We start from the raw sequence: 19,958 nt of genomic DNA on the forward strand, positions 1-19,958 counted from the left end.
GAAGTATTTCATGTAGGAATTAAACAAAACAAACAAAGCAATACTAGCTCGGTTTTTACTACTTCTTTTGTGCAGATATAAACTTCATTTTTATTGATACCGGATCTGGATCCACGTGGGGGATATTTTGATATTCGCTTAATGTATTTCTTTGAGGAACATGGTTTCTGTGGTTCTGTTAATAGCAACATTTACCAACACTTTAATTATGACCAATTGGAAACCTTTTTCTCAAACGGGAATTTCAATGAGGTTGTGACATTCCTGGCTGGTGATCTAGTATGTTTCATGCACGCGTGCAATAATGTAAACATTGTTGATTTTAAAGCAGTGTTAAATTTTGAGAATATTTTATCATGTAATTTATTTATTTAAGTCCATTTGGCTCTGATATAAAATGGCATATCATAGTACATTTTAGTTCATTAATACATTTAACAGAGGGTTTTACCTGAATGCCCCACGTACAACATTCAATCTAAAAATGTTTTTCTGCAACCCATAACATTTGTGTTGCTGGTGCAATGCTCTACCCAGTTGAGCTAGAGGAACATTAGCTGCGTTTCCATTAGAGATTTATGCAAAACTTATGCGATATTTTCTAAATTTTAATAAATAAACTTTTGTGAAATGACACCGTTTCCACTAACTGATGATCAGTGTTGGGGAAAGTTACTTTTAAAAGTAGTGCAGTACAATATTAAGTTACTCCCCAAAAAAGTAACTAATTGCGTTACTTAGTTACTTTTTCATGGAAAGTAATCCTTACGTTACTTTTAAGTTACTTTTTCTTACTTGGCTGAGGCTTGATCTCTTTCAGGCCTTGCAGGTGTTTTTATGATCGCAAATATGTTAAGCTCTGGCCTGCCATCTCCGTTTCTGACTCAAACTGTTCCCGCTCCGGTGCACAGATTGCTAATTCTACGTAAATATGTTCAGTGTAATTCAGTAAATTATTTTATTTTTAAATGTAATTAATTAAATTGAAAGTAACTCGCATTACTTTTTAAAAAAAGTAACTCAAATATTAATGTGTACATTTCTAAAGTAATCCGTTACTTCAGAAAAGTAATATTATTACATAATGCGCGTTACTTGAAATGCGGTACCCCCAACACTGCTGATGATATGCAACTAAAACAGTTTTTCTCTTGTGATAAGTCATTCGAAACATCACATCGACTGATGTTGGTAGGTTTACTAATATCTCATCCACCGCACTAGCCATTATTTTTAACAGAAGGAGAAGTAGGAGTATTATCCAAACATTAATGCCAAGGAAGCACCTTATACTTAGGAGTGGCAAGGTATGAGGTGTTTCTTGGAGGTAATAGTACGTTATTTTAAGTTAAAAGAGATGTAGGAGTGTTATCCAAACATTATTGGCGAGGAAACCCTCTTATACTTGGTAGCAGACAAGTATGATGTGTTTCTGGGAGGTTTTAGAAATACACCTTTTCCAAATTGCCTGAAAAACCACCTCATGCTAGTGCATGTGATATATTGGAGTTTTTGCGATATTGATGTGTTCCCATTGGCCGTATTTTAAATTCGCAATTTGCGCAATTTGAAATGTAATGGAAACGCAGCTATTAGTAGTAGTAATATTGATAATATTGGGCAAAATAAAAATAATAAAACTTGTAATTGTAAACAAGTAATTGTACTGTAACTTAAAACAAACTATGACCAACTATGAAGACTTTGAACAAAACATTTAAACATTAATTTCAACTCATGAAAACATTAGCTTCTGAAACAATAGCATGTTATAGGTGTACCAAAGTATAAGTATTACTTTGTGATGAATTTACTTTCAGAAGCATTATTAGCGTGTTATTTTCATCAATGTTTTAATTACAGACTATTATATATGTTTTGCATCTCATATCATTTGATCAGATCAAAAATATGAGTTGTTGTTGAACGCAGACTCTAATATTCCCTATAGCCTCCCTCTCTCTATTTAAATTGACAGGCCTCATGGGAAGCTGTAAGAGAGAATCAGAAGTTTTACAACTCTTTGGGGTCTTGATTGGCTGCATTCGCTCTGTACAAAGAGAGCGGCGACTCGTTTGTTATTAGGGGCAGGGAACTAAGGCCTGATCTTAGGTTAGAGGGAGAGACACTGAAGCTGTTTTAGGTTTAGGGGTGCCGTGAGGGTCCCCCATCCTGTCCAGGCCTCTAACACGACACAGTCCTGACTAATTAGTGGTCCCTATGGGAGACGTTGTTAAGCAGGTCCTAACGAGACGCACGGCACTCAGCGGCTTCATCTAATCAGACAGCGGGGCATAAAGGAAGTGGCTCAAGCCTTATTAACACCAGCAGAAGCAGAGGACACGAGCCGCGACAGGCCAGATATCAGCTTGAATGCATTAGGGCAGGTACGCAACAAGGCTAGCTATTAGGCCCTATACCTGTTTCAGCATCACACCCTGAGAGGGAGAGAGAAAAAGAGAAAATTTAGTACCGTAAAGGAATAAATCACCCACTTTAAAACATTTTGTCACTATTTACAACCCTATGTGACTTTTTATCTTCTTTGGAACACAGAAGGAATAATGTTTACACCAAACTTTCAAGGCAAAAAGGCCAAAAATGGTGCGAAAGAATCAGTCTAGTTAACTCATAAACAGATGTATTTTCTGAACATTGATCGCAAGACACATGTACCAGTAGTGATTAGTGGTATGGTGTTATTGACAACTAATTTCTTTATTTATATATTTCTTCTATTTATTTTTAAACAGATATCTTGCTTTATACAAAGGACTGATTCCCAAGATAATGAGACTTGGACCAGGTAAGATACGTGCAAAATCTTATTACACTGACATAAATTATGACTAATAAAAGGAAGTAAACTGATTGAGATGTGTACTTTCTGATTCAGGAGGTGCAGTCATGCTGCTTGTTTATGAATATGTGTCTGCGTGGCTACAGAAGAACTGGTGATGGTCTTCACATCACTGTCAGTAGTTCCCCAAGGGTCTGTACTCAACCCTCCCCACGTTTTATGTAAAACACATAACCCTTCCCCAATAATCACATCATCTTTCAGATTTCAACATCAGTTACATTTCCGCCGACATGTGACAATATCCACTGCGGTTTTCTCACTTAACATCAATTTTCAGTGGCGTTCAGGCATGAATAATTATGTAGACTTTCCACCACTGTCGCTTTTCAACAGCACAATCGCCTTCCTGGATCTGTTACGTTTCATGTTTATATTTGACAGAACCAAGAGATATTTCAGAGCTACCCGTCCACATGCCTTCATACTTAACAGCAACACTCCACACCCAAACGGATTACATTTACCAACACAAAATAGAGGAAAAAGATTCACCATGTTGTTTTTAACATAAACCCATGGCTTTATTTCTCATTTCCTTTCAAACACAGTAAATTAAGGGACGCATTTACAGTATGTTTAGATAGACACTTTACTGTCTACTTCACTTCACTTAGACTTTTACTGTATTAAATGGGTAAAAAAACGTTCATTGGTAAGACTGGAGTATCTGATATGCTTGATGTCTCACAACAATAGATTTAAGCTACCCAGTCTCACAAGGTTTCGTGATAGTCACATATTTTTTTATTCTTTTTTCGTGATATTATCACGAATTTCCGCGTTTTTTCGTGATCGTATAACAAATTCCTGTTTTCGTGTGATTATCACGTATTGGTTACTCAACTGCTTTATTATCACGAATTTCCGTGTTTTTTCGTGATCGTATAACGAATTCCTGTTTTCATGTGATTGTCACATATTTGTTACTCAACTGCTTTATTATCACGAATTTCCGTGTTTTTTCATGATCGTATAGCGAATTCCTGTTTTCGTGTGATTATCACGTATTTGTTACTCAACTGCTTTATTATCACGAATTTCCGTGTTTTTTCGTGATCGTATACGAATTCCTGTTTTCGTGTGATTATCACGTATTGGTTACTCAACTGCTTTTTTCTATTTATAAACCATTGTCGCTTCGGTTTAGGGTTAGATTTGGTGCTTGCATTAGAATGTCACTTTACACATTGGTTTATACTATTTTTCTGATTTAATTTTTATATGTCGCCTGGCGTTAGGATTAGAGTTGGGTTTAAGTAGGGATGTCATTGTATGTAAATCTAACCCTAAACCAAAGCGACAATGGTAAGAAAATAGGACAAAACAGTTGAGTATCCAATACGTGATAATCACACGAAAACAGGAATTCGCTATACGATCACGAAAAAACGCTGAAATTCGTGATAATATCACGAAAAAAGAATAAAAGAAATTACGTTACTATATAACGAAATTTCGTGAGACTGGGCTGGATTTAACACTTCCGTTTAGTCTGAAATTATTTATTGATTTATAAATTTCACTTAAATATTTAAGTTTAATCAACTTGGCTTAACTAGTCATTGTACTGACTAGTGATGAGTTGCTGTAAGTTATAAAATAAAGTTGACATAACTAATTTAGCAAATTCAAATTGAATTTTGAATGATAGTTGAATGACTCCTAGTTGATTAAACTTAAAAATGTAAGTGCACATTTTTTTTTTACAGTGTATAAGCTAAAGAGGTAAGAGTTAGCTATACAGTTTAGGCTATTAACCGTTATATATTAGCCGAGAAAGCTTGGCTTTTTAAATTTTGGGATTTCAACATAATTTTGCCAAATAAAGACACAATGACAGTAAACCGACAAATTTTAAGTATTCTCTTTGCAAAAATAATTTACATTTATTAATGAAACCGTTTACTTATCAATAGTATTTTCCTAATGTCATGTAACAGTTGTTTTTTGCTAATAAATGATCCTGAACTGTGATCCATCAATGAAATTGTTTGTACATGCCTTTGGAAATAAAACCAGCTCACTGTCAGAACACAATTTAAATGTTGCAGTTGTTTACCATATTAATGATCCGAATTCTGAGGGTTGAGCTTGATTTAACCATTAGTTAATTTTTATTCTTTATTCTTTTAACAGTAATAAATTACACTGGGGCGGACAACCTCTAAGGTTTTTCTCCGTAATAATGGTTTATCGCCGTTGATAATTAATCACCGAACTTGTTTTATAAAATTCATTTTTTACCATCTTGTGGTAAATAATGAAGTCAGTCATTGCTCCCCAAGCCAAAGCTCTCACTCTCTCACTCATCCGCTCTAGCCTGCAGGGTAAGTCAACATAGCTCAGCACAACTTGAAATAACAAAACTGAAAAATGCTAATTTAATCTAAACAATCAGGAATCCCTCTCTATGCTCTCATAATAAAAATATGAACACTCAGTGCTGTGGCCTTTCCGTAATGTCCGCTTACTTTTTTATTATTCAGGGGTTAAAGACAACTCGTTAGATGAGTTAAAACAATATGGCAGTCATCCTATGCATTCCACCCTGACCAGTTTACATTTCTTTACTCGCACATTCCCATCACTCTCTTCAAAGGTCATGTTTTATCTCAGTCCATTGACAAAAATTGACGGTTGAAAGTCACCAATGGCAACAATGCAACTGAAGTTTTTTGTACTTGCACTAGACAGTGCAGGAGTTTGTCGTACCCGTGTTACGCACAGAGGGTGAGACTGTTTAGCCAGTTTGTTTAGTCCTGGAATCCTGCACGAGTGTCAGTCAGGGTTGTCATAGCGCCTTTGCCTCTCATCCTCCCCTTCAGCCCTTGATTGGTCGTACACCGACAATCCTTTCAACAGCTTATGAATATTTCAATCAGCAAAGACCTCACCAGACACATTTTCAGACTGTATTGTATTGCTTTCCGCTAAACGTTTGAAAGGCTTCTTTCATGTCACGTGAAGCATTATATTAGACAATTAACTATTAGGTTTGTTTTGTAATCTCATGAACCATCCTCTTATTTGCAGGCTTGCATTTGATGTTTGAGTCTGGCCTTGAATGTAAATGGTGAGACTTTGCCTAGGGGGCTTGTCATGTGTGCACCCTGTAATTTTCAGTTTACGATAAGCAGGCGATACGACGGTCGTCTTGGACTCGTACGGAAACCTAGAGCGTTGGTGCCGCTTTTACTGTATGGAAATTAGTGCTTAGTGATGCGTGAATTTCATTTAATAGCCTTGATTTGTTGAGCAAAGGCGTCCAATAAGAAAGGTTACCAAAATAAAGCGAGTATTATTATTTGATTGGTCATGTGATTCCAATGTGTTGGCCCCCAACTGGTTTAACGTAAAATAAAACATGCTACTGATGTAACTAGAGTTTTCATTTGTATGCCATAATTTTAATCATAATTTTCGAAGAGTACTACTATATGTGTCAAACTTTATTAATGAGAAGAAAATGGCAAGAGTTCAGCTTTGTGTGTTCAAAACATACCGTTCCAAAACACCAGGGAAAACAGTCTGCTTATGGTCAACCGCCTTTAAAATCAAGCTAGCACCTTGGCCCGGTCCACCCGCAGCCCCTGTGCAGTGTTACCGAGCTCCACGCTCCTGTCTTCAGCCTGATTGCACGCAGTCAGCTAAAGATAACCATGTGACATTTGACTTGACTTTCCATAGGAATTAATTCTAAACAGATGTGTGTGCGTGAGCAAGTGTGTTTTCACTTTCCTCTCCGTTTCAATGGTGGCTTTAAGATTAAGGTGTTTGTAATGTTTCCTCCTGTCATAACTTTACATGCGTGCCGTGCCGCCTTGAGAAAATATACTTGCTTCATGTTGGTTTGCAAATTTTCCATGCAGATCAAAGTGCTGGGGTGTTAAAGTAGATTAATTTCCGTCTTTTGCACCTTTTTTTAGGCTGTTCCCACAAACACCATTTTTAATTTTTTTTAATGCAACACTTCTCCCTCAAACATCTTATTAGGATGGACCATAGACTGTGTTAATCAAGCAAATAATATAGGATGTCGAAAACGAGTCCTCGAACAGGCCGATTTTTAACTCGAACGTTCGAAGGCCAACGACTTTTTCTCTTCGGTGTGTTTGTCTTTGTTTTACCTTTCTTGACCCTGTATTAAATGCATGGCCGTGATATGCACGTCCAGTAAATGCATTTGTATTGACTGCGAAGCCAACGTCCGTATCAATGCTGTCAGCTCATAGGTAAATGGCATTCAAAGCTCTTCATTTGAATAGAATAGGGTCTGGGGAGTCTGTGCGGTGGATTTTGACGTGCAATGCACTCTATGTGGGGAGGTTTTCTGTCCGCCTTTTTTTTGGTGGTTTATATGTGCTCAAAACAGCACCTCGATCCCGAAAGCAACGGTCCGTGACCACGGGGTTGGGGTGAAAGTGCTTTCCAAGTCAAATCAGCTGCAGTGCCAGACGGACTGTTTGCACTGCTACATGTGGGGACACTGAGTATATCGTAACATTTTGCCGCAGATGTGTGTTTTTGCGTACTAGTTGGAATCGTGCATGTACAGGTGTCCTGTTGAATTTGCAACATGGTGTTTGCCTTATTTTAGTTTTAGCACACCACAGAAAGAAGGTAGGGAGTGTTCAGTTGCTAAGCTTTGCCCTAATGTGACATGCAGCACACAGTGATTCAGGCTTTTCTTTTCTATCTTAAGCTTATCTTTCACACATCAGCTCTTGTTTTAGGCAATGCTCAATGCCGGGAGCCTTTAGGAATGTGCGTGCTTTCGACCCCACCTGAGGGAACAGGCTTACAGTGGTGGATGTGTTTGTATGTTATGCTACGGCACACTTGTTTGTGCGTTTTCCCCAGCCTGGTACAGTACATTCAAGTAAGAAAAATCAAAACTTGATTGCAATTAATCAAAAGCAAAAAAAGTTTTTAGTTTCCATTACGAAAGATAACATGAAATGAAAATACAGTTTAGCTTGTTCTAAGTCTTTGTAATGGCAGAGACTTTTAATAATACGCAGATGTTTGACAAAGGTCAAGGGGGGCAACAATACAAAAAATATATATTTTTGTATATTTTCTGCTATATTAATAAATATATGAAGAGTTTCGTTGCAAAACGAGATAACCACCGTTTTTTTATTGTTCAGAAATCTTGTTTTTTGGTTGTGCATTCCAATTAATTTCAATGCAACTGCAGTTGGTTTGTTTTGATTTAAACCTTTATAACTTAAAAAATACAGCTAAGTAGCACCATAAAACAAAATAATAACATGATAACATAATAATAAACATGTTTTGACAAAAATTTAAAAAAATTGATTTATCTCGTTTTGCAACTAAACTCTTCATATAATAACTAATTTAAAATAAGATTATTTTTTTAATGTAACAAAAATTACCATATTTGATTTAATATTTTTTTCATACGGATAATATTTATGATGAAATAAACTTTAGATGTATATTTTTTATGGATGCACGATATATCGGCCAACATATCGTTATCGGCCGATAACTGCTTATTTTTAATATTATCGGTTATCGGTCTGATAGCAAAATTAGGCCGATAAATGAAAGCCGATAAATGATGTATTATTTTGGTTTGTTGAACCACTTCACTTGCTCATTGCTGGCCATGTGGAGTTTTGATTGGTGCTTTCTGTGACATAGCACGAAGATGTCACGTGTTGCGGGCTTAAGAAGAGTATGCTAGTCTTGCGCAAAGACAAGATGTCCGCGGTCTGGGAGTTTTTCATTGTGAAAATAATATGAATATTTATCGGCCTATATATATATATATATATATATATATATATATATATATATATATATATATATATATATATATATCGGTTATCGGCCCCCAAATATAAAGAGTTATCGGTATCGGCCAAAATTTCCATATCGGTGCGTCCCTAATATTTTTATATAAGTGGAGGCAGTGATATTTATAAGACTTCTATGGAATTATCATTAACCAACATTTAATCAGTTTTGGTTAAAAAAAGATTAAAAATAAATAAATAAAAGGAAACTATACTGCACAGGGGTTTTACACGTCTCTTTTAATAAGATACATTCAATTTCATTGTGCAATGTCTGGAAGTGTGCAGCTTCACTGATCATTAATGTTGCATGAATGAGTGCTCCTGCTGTCAGAATGTGCAACAATGTCCCACATGGTGCCTCTTCTCTGCCCGTGTCCGTGTCAGTTGCACTTCATTCAACGTACCTTACAGTCTAATAAATAAACATAATAACTTTTCCCAAGAGCTCTGGCATACGTTATTAGTGAAGTGAAACTGTATCCAAAAAGACAAATAGGTGATTTTTATCAAAAATGTTTAAAAAAAAAAAAAAGAAACAAAGCAGAACATCTAAACATTAGCACTTTATAACACCCTGAAAAACATTTAAATGCAAACTGGTCGGTCGTTTTACATGAGATTGCTTATTCAATCATTTTCTTGAAAACATAAAATATATATTCACAGAGAGAAGCACCGCAATTTATCTCAGACTAGTGATGAAGCAAGTTCATGAGGAATGCCCACCACAATCAGACAATATTCACTGCACACTATCAAGCACCTGAAGATGTTTTTTTTTTTAGTAAATCCTTGGTTCGGATCGGACAGATAGGCCTTTGCATATTCTGACTCTTGCTCTCTTTGTGGGAGATGCTGATTTGGAGCAGGAGAACGTGGGCATTTTTAAAATAGTACATGGCTCATCTGACAAGTCTTTCATAAATATAGTAAAGGCATAACATTAGTACATCCAGAGAGAGTCGGTCTGGAAAAGTCTGTGCTGCCGTGTGTCACCCGATCTCTCTCTCTTTTCCGTTCTTTCACTTTCTGTCTCTGACCCCCCCTCCTTCGAAAGTCAAAGGGCGGAGGCGGTTACGGGATGGACAGAGTCTCGCGTGGCAGCCATGCTCTTGAAGGCCAATGGGGCGGTAATGTCACAGCTGTGGGGAGAGAGAGCACTGCCACTGGTGGGCGGCTGCCATGTGGGGCCGGTCACATAGGCCGACGTGGTGCCGCTGTACCCCATGTAGGGTGACACTTGGGTGGGAGGGTGGTAAGGATGGATGCTGGGAGCTGTGACATAACTGTTCACTGTGGGCAATCCATTCGGCGTCTGAAAATAAAGAGAAATGAGAATATAACTTGTGCAGAATAGATAAATCACACATGGCCATAGGGATGAACATAAAGTTGTCAGGGTAGCAAGGGTAAAAAAGCGAGATGAAGGACTTTTTTGACCAGAAAACAGAACCTGTAGAGAAAAAGCTATTTCAAAAGAAATGCACCAGCAGGAACGCCTGTATCCTTTTGGCAGAATGTCAATATCCGCTCAGGACAAGAGGAATTCACCAAGCTTTTTTAACATAAATGAAAAAAATGAAGCAGGGTGGTCTCTGACTACTGTAAATCTTTTCCACAGATGAAATCCCTTTTGTTCCAGAGTTTAGGATTTGGCCATGATCATTATTTTTCTTGATTGTTGACCCTTAGCCCTTGGTTAACATATATATATATATTTTGCATACAATATATATAAATAAATGTATTAATCAATATGGAATATATATATAATAAAATATATATTATATTATATGAATACTATATAATAAACTTTTCTAATACATTCAAATAAATAGTAGAAAACAATACATTTCTCTAAAAATCTGTATCTGATTGTTGTGTCATTCAGCAACTAATGAAACACATTTACACAGTAAAAAAAAATGATCTCAGGGATAAACAGCAGAGGTGTGAGGTCAAATCTCATGCATAATGAACAAAAACTTTAAAAACGTCCATTTATGTGGATCACTAATGTAAAACTGGCAGGAGTTTAAATAATTTGACAATATTGTAATCTCTTTATCCTCATTTAGTTACCAGCCAGAATAGGCCTCTAGATTTTTTAAATATAGACCATCAATATTGCTTTAAGTTCTGTTAGTTTCGCTTAGTACATCAGTTCAGTTATTATACTCAGATCATTGTTAGTGTGATAATTACCAATAAGGATCTTAAACACCCCTATGCTAGGAAGAGGCATTTGTCTTTAAAAAAAAATGGTACAATAATCTAATATTTGAAATTTTTTTGTCATTACATTGAATTAACAATAAAATCAATTTTAAAATATCCATAGGAACAACCAATGTGTTGGTAACACAAACAGAATTGACAAGGACAGGCAAGCAAAAACACTCGAGAGACGGCCTGTATAACAAAATACAGCGAAATCGTATGAACTCTATTGTTTTTAATTATTCATTAATTCCACGAAAACGTTATTATAATTAGTATAATAAATCGGTGTTGTTGCCTTCCTACGTCATCGCACTATGTCCTGAAAAATCAATTCATAAAATGAATACACAAAAGCTCAGAGGTCAGCAAATGGTTGAATATTCTATTTTTATTTACTTCGGAGAAAAACTTTTTTTTTTCAGAAATAAAACTGCAATATGTTCAATATTTAATTTATAAATACAACAATATGAACCTTAAATTACTGTTCAACACTGTGAAAAGTATTCAATGTATGTGATAGATACGTAATGCAAGCTATAATTCAGTTAGGAGAGATCCATACGTAAATACCTAACATAGACTTTGTGTTGTTCACGTTCGGTAATCAAACATTTGTTAATGCATCGCTCTTTGGTATACGAACAACGGCATTAAACCACAATAATTCATCTATGTTCTGTCCTCAGTTATTGCATAATCCAGTCTGACTCATATATGATCATTTATCTAAGATGACAGACGCAAACATTCAGCAGTCAATGCTATTCATTGTATTTCTAAAGGTTACAATCTCCATTTCTTAAGTTAGCGTAGCTTGCTTAGTTTTTGAGTATCCGTCAGTACATGCATAAAAGCCATGTTTCGGCATCGGTAATAAAGATTTATTCCATCGTTTTTCACGATGCATAAACTTCTAAGACCCCACAATACGTGATTAGTCAATCTGTTTGTTGCTGCCCAGCGGCGCGCAAATAAATAATTCGAAAGGCTGCACCGAATGGCACGCGCGTTGTCTGTTCACGCTCTTCCCCTTTTGAAGCACACCAGAAACCCAAACACTTGGGATGAGTTTCTTGACAAATGTAAGAACCTTTGTCTGGATGTCACGGTGCTTAAGTGTGCAACACAAATGTGTAGAACAACCAGCCATGAGTCACCCTTTGGAGCACGGAGTTGCTACACATAACTATAATAACAAAGATTAATAATAACAGCGATTTAATAATATCATTTTTAGCACGGATTTTTTCTTGTCTAAGATATGCGGAGCTTTATTTGTACACATTTTGCAATCCATAAAGCTTTAGGTTCTGGTGAATATTATGTGGTCGAATTAAAAGAACTGTAATAAGTACGTGCTTGTAAAAACTGTATATATGGTTAGACTGGTAGCTTCAAATAAAACAATTGTTTTAACGATAACTGCTTAGTTCAACATTGATTTAATTTTTATATATTGTATATATGTATTCTATATTTTAACAAAGGATGCAAGTTTACTCTTAAAGCTAAAGATTGCTAAAAGATTCTTTGTCATGCTACATGCCTCTTTTTGTTGCACAAAAGGTTCTTTGTATTGTTAAAAGGTTTTTCAGACTACAAAAAGTTAAGTAAGAAAGGTTTGTTTAAAAAAATTGGCTTGAAGGTTTTGGCAACCTTAAAACGATTCTTTTAAATCACTGAGAAAAACCCTTTCTGGCACCTTTATTTTTAAAAGCTTTTAAAATTGAGATGTGAGCAAAAAGTAGGCTATACGTTGATTTGATTTTAATAAAATACTAACAGTTGATTTAGTAAAAAAAATATATAATATATTTTTCTTCGTGGTATACTCATTTTAGACATACGTGGTAAAGTCGAGAAAATACTTTTAAAAAAAAAATATTAATAGTTGGTTGTGTCCTTTTATAAATTATATTGTTCAGTATAAAGTAAAAAAATGTAACAATTTATACTTAAAATACGTTCGTATATAGAGCTTTAGCAGACGTTTCTTATTAAAAACCAAGAGAAAAAAAAACAATTCCTTAATTGATAAACGTAAAGAGATGCAAAATATTTTAAGTTAATTTAAGATAAATTACGATTTTTCGCAGAATTATGTTCAGTGTCAAGTTCAAATATTGCATAGGCCCTGTGCGTGTATAGTTTAGTTCGGCCATTGCAAGCCTATCCTTTACATTCTTCAAAATGGATTACGTTGTCAATGCTACACATTAACAGTGCGACAATTGACGCACATAACTGTTTTTTTTTTTAATAAACTCGAAAAATATGCGACAGTATTATTAATTATTTCTGTACATTAAAAAAAATGAAATCCAATTCTTAAGCTCTCAGTGTTCTTTGCCTAGTTCACATCATGCCAAAGAGACAAACTCCATGAAAGATATAAAGTTCTCTACTATACTGTACTCACGAACAGAATTGACCAAAAATGTATTTAATCTCTTCTTGAAAATGATTACTAATTATATATGAATCCGTTTTTTCTGCTTCCACATTGGATTTGATTGTTTCTCACTGTTAACATGGGATGCTTTTTACCTGTGAGTATTTTGCTTCAGGTTCTAAGTGAGGCTTATCCACACCATTGACTAGTGGAGAACTCGCTGGCGAAAAATTACTCCTGTTAATAGCACTCCATTCTTCTAGTTTGGCACTGGGAAAGGAAGGACTGTCACTAACTGGGGGGCAAAACAGAGACATGGAAGACTGGAGTCAGATAGGAGAAGCGTGGGCTACAGAACTGCCACAGCAGATTTGTTTTCTGTATATCTTGCTGTCCTGCCAACCATCTCAAACCCACCAGACTCCCTAAATAACACCGGCGTCTAGATAATACAATCGTGTACATTCTGCTGCGTCATACGGCTCGGACTCATTTTCCATAATCACTTTATGATCATGATGGCTTATTATGTTATAAATAAAGTAAAAAAGATAATGAGTTCCCTAATGAGTTACATATATAGTAAAATGCGCATTTCCTGTCCAAACGACAATGCAGACATCAGAAATCGTAATTTGCATGGCAAATTTATCAAATAAAGCTCCCAATGTCATGGAGTCCTTTGTGCAATGACAAGGAACATTTACCAAGCGTCTTCCTGTGAGGACAAATTAGATTTACTTTAACCGTTTCCCCTTTGTGCCTGATGGATATTATATTATACACGGTTCCTAAAGTTTGAAATTGGAAAAGCAAGCCCACCAGTGTTGTAACTCGATAGGGCCACAAAGTAGATTTGTACCATACCTTCACGAAATCCACGTATTTGTTGCAATGTATAAGCCTGTGCTCATCATAACGATGGACATGTTTTAGTCTGTTTTTCATAGTTCAACTAATGGACACTGATTGTACAATATACATTTAAGAGGGCTCTTTTTTAAAAGGTCGATAACGGTAAACAAAGCTACAGTTACAGAAGACCAAATTCAATTAAAAAACCTAGCATGAAGAACAGATGATTTCTCATAACCCATCACAATGTGTGCGTGCGTGCGTGTGTGTGTGTGTGTGTGTGTGTGTGTGAGAGAGAAAGAGAGAGAGAGAGAGAGAGAGAGAGAGACAGGATGATAAAGAGGGTGGGAGTATAGGCCCATTGGTTGTAACTAGATTCTTAATGATGACAAACTGTTCACTGGCTAGTGGCATACTCCCCTCCACTACGTTTTGAAGATACTTTTGTGTAGTTACTTTATAAAACATGCAAATGGTTAAAAAGTTCCCGGCTACACCTTTTTGAATACTTCATACATTTATTTCCGATTTCTAAATTAACATCTGCTAATCTTTTAAAATACATTAAACGTTTATAAAGACCGCTAAAACCCAATATCCTCCCATACGTTTGAAGCATTATTATCCGCGTTGCCTTTGAAAATGAGCTAAAACCCTGCTTAAATATGGACAGGCTGTGGCCTTTACACGTCACTGTACTAAGCCCACTCAAACTAAACGGGTAGGCTACCTAAAAATACTGCAAATTTATTTTGATTAAAAAAATATATGTTTAGTCGGTTTTTATTAAGAAACATTTTTTAAAACGTTTCGCGTTTATTCAAACTGATGTGTTGCCTAAAATGGTTATTGAAAATCACAACATTGCTGTATAAATATACTTTTTGTTGGTGAAAATTGTTTTGTAATAAATTAAACACATTGAAAAAAATATTTTTTTTAATGATGGCCTAGTCATGCTAGTACACTGCTAGCACCTTTTTATGATTTTTCCCCTCTAGTGCGCCGACTCCTCGTTGTCCAAAATATTTTACATCCGCTGCCGTAATTATTACAAAAGCCTTTAACCATCTGTTTCAATGCAAAAGTTTAAATCACTGGAGCTCTGCACAACTCTTGAAAACAAGCACGTCATTTATGTAATCCCACCTTACTGTAACACTTTGTTTCCTGTTACTTTGTTTTGATAAATAAAATATTTGAGTCCAATGAGAGGGTCAACCATTATTATTTATTTTCAACATCTTAGTATGCTTAAATTTTTATAAACTCACTCACTCTAGCTTTCATTTATTTTGTTAAACAAAAACATCCACACAATCGCTCTTTTGCTAGGCCGAACAGTGCATTTTCGCATGAATAGTGCTTTTTCGCTATTCATATAAATGAATAGCATGCATGCCCCCCCCCCCACACACACACACATTTATACGTTGTATCATATATGTTATCACCAAAAGCAAAGAGGGTGCTTACTTTGCTGCTCCGTTATTGATCGAATGCCAAGAATATCTGTAACAGAATGAGACGAAGGCCATATCCTATGCATTGCCATGTGTCCAGGAAGAGTGGGCATGCCAGGCGTAGTTGGTACTTTAGTCCCAGTGCCGATCGGTGTAGGATACGAGTACAGGTGGTTGTACGGTATGGTCGGCTGCGGCTGGGGATGAGGGTTCTGTTTGCTCGACTCGTACTGGTTTTGTTGGGACAGATTTCCGATTTTGTTGCGGAGAATCCTACTGATGGAGCTGACAGATGGTAGATTAAATTTATCACACACACCGTCGGCAAGCAGTCTATCTCGAATCTCCCATGCGAAAATGCCAGGGTCCCGTTGCTTGTAAGTCCGAATGTGCTTGACTACGGTTGGGGTCGTGACCCTTGGCTTACTACCGCCGATTGCGCCCGGGAGTATTGAGCCAGTCTCGTTGTACCGGGCCAGAATCTTGCTCACACAGCCGTGAGAGACACGGAGCTGCCTGCTGATGTCGCAAGGCCTGATGCCCAGCTGGGCCAGCTCTACTATCCGAAGCCTGATGGCATTGGGCAGGGGTCTTCCGTTCACAAAAACACCTCCTAGCTGGTTTACCTCCCCAAAGGCTGGCTCTAATGATGCAGATACATTAAGAAAATTGAATTACAGACATTGAAAAAATCATCATCTTTTTTACAAGGCCATCAACTTCGTCCGAAACATAAAGCTTATTTTAAAACGCCCCTCATGCGGAATTTTTGAAACAAAGACATTAGATTATTTTTATTAAGTTTATTTGTTTATATTTGAAAGGTAAATGTTTTGAATCAAATGTTTCAGTTTTGTGTTTCAGTTGTATGCAGTGAATGTAACATTTTTAACACACTCAGTCCGCATATTATAGAAACAGAATATCACATGTCTTCTGCACTCTTTACCACACAGATTATAACAAACAGAAATTTACATACAACAAATTTGGACGAGATCAAGTTCATTCGCGGCAAAGTGCCATTCGCGGAGCGCTAAAAAGTAGCCTATAGCAACTTTTTTGTTCACCTAAATGACCGAAAAGACAAATGTAATAACTCGAGTCGAGATCTGAAGCATGCATTACTAAATAGTCTAACCGTTTTCTCTAAATACATTTGTGCATCCGTTCCCATGTGGGAAAAACGTGAAAAACAGATCGGAGCTCTTACCCATTGCGTTTAGCCTCCCGATTATAAAAGAAACTTCAGAGTGGTGCCCTGCCGTAATCTGTTCTGAGTCCAGTTTAGCTGCTTTATTGCACCGAAGCAGATAAAAAATTAAGCGTCCGAGACGGATGCGATAGCGATTAGTTGTAAGAGAGGAAAATTCGCCTTCTGTTTCCTGATGGCTAGGAACACAGGCTTACATTTCAATCCCAGAAAATTATGGGTTGGACTTTTACACATCTATCCAAGGCGAGGTCTTGCCGGCCAATCAAATTGCGAGTTTCTCCTATGTTGCTATTTAATTGGCTGACAAGTTTGACATGACAGGCGTTCGCACTGGCGCAAGTTTCTCCTGTCGCTTTTGAACTACAGTAAAGTTTTGCCCGAATGTTGGTTTTCATTTTAGCCAGATCTAAGCATGGTAAGTTTTTGCAACATTGCGTTGTAATTTTGTTTCATAAGCATACTTATAATTGTTTCCTCGACCAAGGGAGAAATTCGGTTAACACTGTTTATTTTTATTTAGCCACATGCCTTATGATTATGTCTGATTTTATATGAATTGCATTTCAAATTTTAATGATTTATAATTTCATGTATTGCTTGAAAGTATCGTTTTATTTTTTTAAAGATACATTTTAGTGGTATCATTTCTAGGCATTGCATGCTGTTTTCAATCTTTAATAAATTAATACGTGATAAAGCAGACAGCACAATCCCATATGTCACTTTCTTTAAATTATAATGTCATTTAAATGTTTGTTTTTAAAAATAACTAAAGCATAAGTGTGAAGTGTTCATATTTTATATCCCCAAAAACGATATTATCTGAGCTGATTCGTTGACTTTTTGTCTCAATTGATTATTTCATACAAAATATGTAAAAATGTTTCGACAGCTCTACGTAATACCGAGGTCATAAAATGTGATACTTTTGTTTTCGTAAGATTATGATTTCATGACTGTCAACATAAATAATTAAGATTGCTATTTTTTGTTAGGTGTAAACATTACTCAGACAACAGATTACAATAAACATATTCTTTAATACTTGGCATTGGACATTTGTCTTCCAGTATGTTTGAAATATTTATTCGATCAATTCTGTTTTCTAATTGGTCAGAATAGCGTAACAACAAAGGTATAACAAATTATTGTTTTTGTGTTGATATGTGGGCTATGTTAATTTATATACTGCATTTTATATTGTATTAAATATTTTTATCAGTCATACACGATTTGAAAGTTAATGGTCAGGTGCATTGTGGTATTGTTTAGTTGGGGTCAGGCCTGTTTGAACAGTGACAGCCATTGCAGAGATACTGGCGAGGTGTGTGTGTCATTGTTTCCTGTTTACTTGAGACGTTTAAGCTCTTTCATAGGTTTCCTAAGGTTTACTCTTACCATATTTCTATCTCAAATCTTTATAAATACTTATCTTTCTGATTAGTTTAGATCTCCTTGCAAATCCGTGTATCCGTTTCACAAAAGTGACCAAAGAAACGAATTTTATATCGAATTTCAAGCATTTGTACAGAACCTCGTCCCATTAAGTAATTAATTCAAAGTGTTTATATTCAGTTTTGAGCTTATATCTAAAGTGCTAAGCAATTTTCACAAGATGTTTCATTTGGCCCATCCTTTGTATTTGTATTGCCACTCGCAAAGAATATTAACAATTCGTTGAGATACCCTAAATAGAAACTAACAATGTGTAAGGGATACGTGCATTGTTAGTTATTCAAACAGATATTTGCATTCCCTAAGCAGCAGCTTACTTTTGTACGAACTACTGCACAGTAAACACTTTTCAGGAGAGTGATGGAGACGAGAACAAACGTTGAGAAGGGAAACCCAAAAGAAAGTGATTTAAGCCTGGTCGCGTGCTGTGCTTAGGTGAAGTGTTTGTCGAATCACATACTGAAAGGGCGAAAAGCCGATGCTTCAGCCAAATTAATCCTCCGGAGTATATATATAAACGTATGTTAATGTAGAAATAGTTTGTTCGTTGGATTCAGTCTTTGCTATTAAAGCAAAAGGAGAGCATAAATCTAGCACTGTAACTGACCACTGAAAGCTGGAAAAAGGGGTGCGTTAATGAGGTGTGAAGACTATATGAAAGGCAGCATGCTCTTTCTTGCTACACGTTTGGCCTTTGCATGCGAGAGACTCGCAGCATCCTTTATAATTTTACAATGCAAGACATCATAACGTTGTTGGTGCGTCAGCAAAAAAAAAGATTTTATAAAACTGAACACAAACACATAATTTTGTAAAAAATAAATTACAATTATATATATAAATTAAATCTGTAAGTTAATATAAAATATATAAAATGTGATAAACTATTGTGATATGCTCTGTATTGCAATCATATGTATATTGTGTTGACGCACGTTTGAATTGAATACTTGAGCCGAAGTAAGATGAAGCTATTAACCAGTATGAAAGCAGTAGTTCCCCATTCTTGTTTTGTGTAATTATGTTTGTATTATATTGACTGCCAACATCATAGATATGGAAAATGTATTAAAGAAATGCATAATTCCTGCTATCAGTTATCATTGAAGTCTTATCTATTTGGTAAAGTCAGATTTAATTTATTTGTTCTTTATTTGAACTATACGTGATTGCTATGCTAAATTGTGTTGTAGTCTACTCTGCTGGAAAAGATAAACTTCTTTTGCATGACTGTATCTCAGATAAAAATGCAGTTTACATTGAGTCCATCACCCACTAGCTCGAGCTGCATTTTTTTGCAATGAAGAATATGTCTGGTCAGTCAGATCGGAGCACTGATTATGGAATAATAGTGTTTATTGTATGGCATCCAGTTTATTTCTTTTAAAGACAGAATTACAAACGCGAGATGGTTCACAGCAAATCATAAATACGTTGCGTTTTTTAAAGCAACCCATGATGATGCAACTGACCAGCAAGCGCCTTTAATGCGTATTAGAATTAAGTTTGGATCGTGTATCTATTTTGTTTACGGTTTCTGTTTCAGCAGTTAAGAACCACATAAATACATTTCGTAAAAATCGTTTATATTTTTGTATGATAGAAATTCGCTAACAGGGCTACTTAAACTTTATACTCTAGGAAAAAATTCACATGG

The 19,958-nt window shown here is 35.9% G+C and overlaps 2 protein-coding genes across 3 annotated transcripts in view; one reads left to right on the forward strand and one right to left on the reverse strand.

The window, feature by feature from the left end:
* Positions 1–4,850, forward strand: part of LOC141348963 (mitochondrial 2-oxodicarboxylate carrier-like) — a 141,792-nt gene extending 136,942 nt beyond the window's left edge. For both annotated transcript variants that reach the window (XM_073864821.1, XM_073864820.1), the window contains 2 exons: positions 2,754–2,806; positions 2,897–4,850. In XM_073864821.1, coding sequence (XP_073720922.1) covers positions 2,754–2,806; positions 2,897–2,958 — 115 coding nt within the window. In that variant the 3' untranslated portion in view covers positions 2,959–4,850. The remainder of the gene's footprint in view (positions 1–2,753; positions 2,807–2,896) is intronic.
* Positions 4,851–8,903: 4,053 nt separating this feature from the next.
* LOC141362582 (paired box protein Pax-9-like) lies at positions 8,904–17,258 on the reverse strand. The gene is made up of 4 exons (XM_073864862.1): positions 16,844–17,258; positions 15,644–16,273; positions 13,468–13,607; positions 8,904–10,009 (listed from the first exon to the last, which is right to left on the reverse strand). Exons 1-4 carry the CDS (start codon positions 16,845–16,847, stop codon positions 9,752–9,754), a joined length of 1,032 nt encoding a protein of 343 aa, XP_073720963.1. The 5' UTR covers positions 16,848–17,258; the 3' UTR covers positions 8,904–9,751.
* Between the last annotated feature and the right edge of the window lie 2,700 nt (positions 17,259–19,958).

Source organism: Misgurnus anguillicaudatus, unplaced genomic scaffold, assembly GCF_027580225.2.
Source record: "Misgurnus anguillicaudatus unplaced genomic scaffold, ASM2758022v2 HiC_scaffold_28, whole genome shotgun sequence".
NCBI classification, from domain to species: Eukaryota; Metazoa; Chordata; class Actinopteri; order Cypriniformes; family Cobitidae; genus Misgurnus; species Misgurnus anguillicaudatus.

Excerpts from the sequence above, each read along its gene's own strand:
- LOC141362582 (XM_073864862.1), bottom strand. Across the intron at positions 13,608-15,643 it reads ATCAATAACGGAGCAGCAAA|TTAGTGACAGTCCTTCCTTT; the intron begins GTAAGCACCCTC and ends TTTGCCCCCCAG. Across the intron at positions 10,010-13,467 it reads CTGAAGCAAAATACTCACAG|ACGCCGAATGGATTGCCCAC; the intron begins GTAAAAAGCATC and ends CTTTATTTTCAG.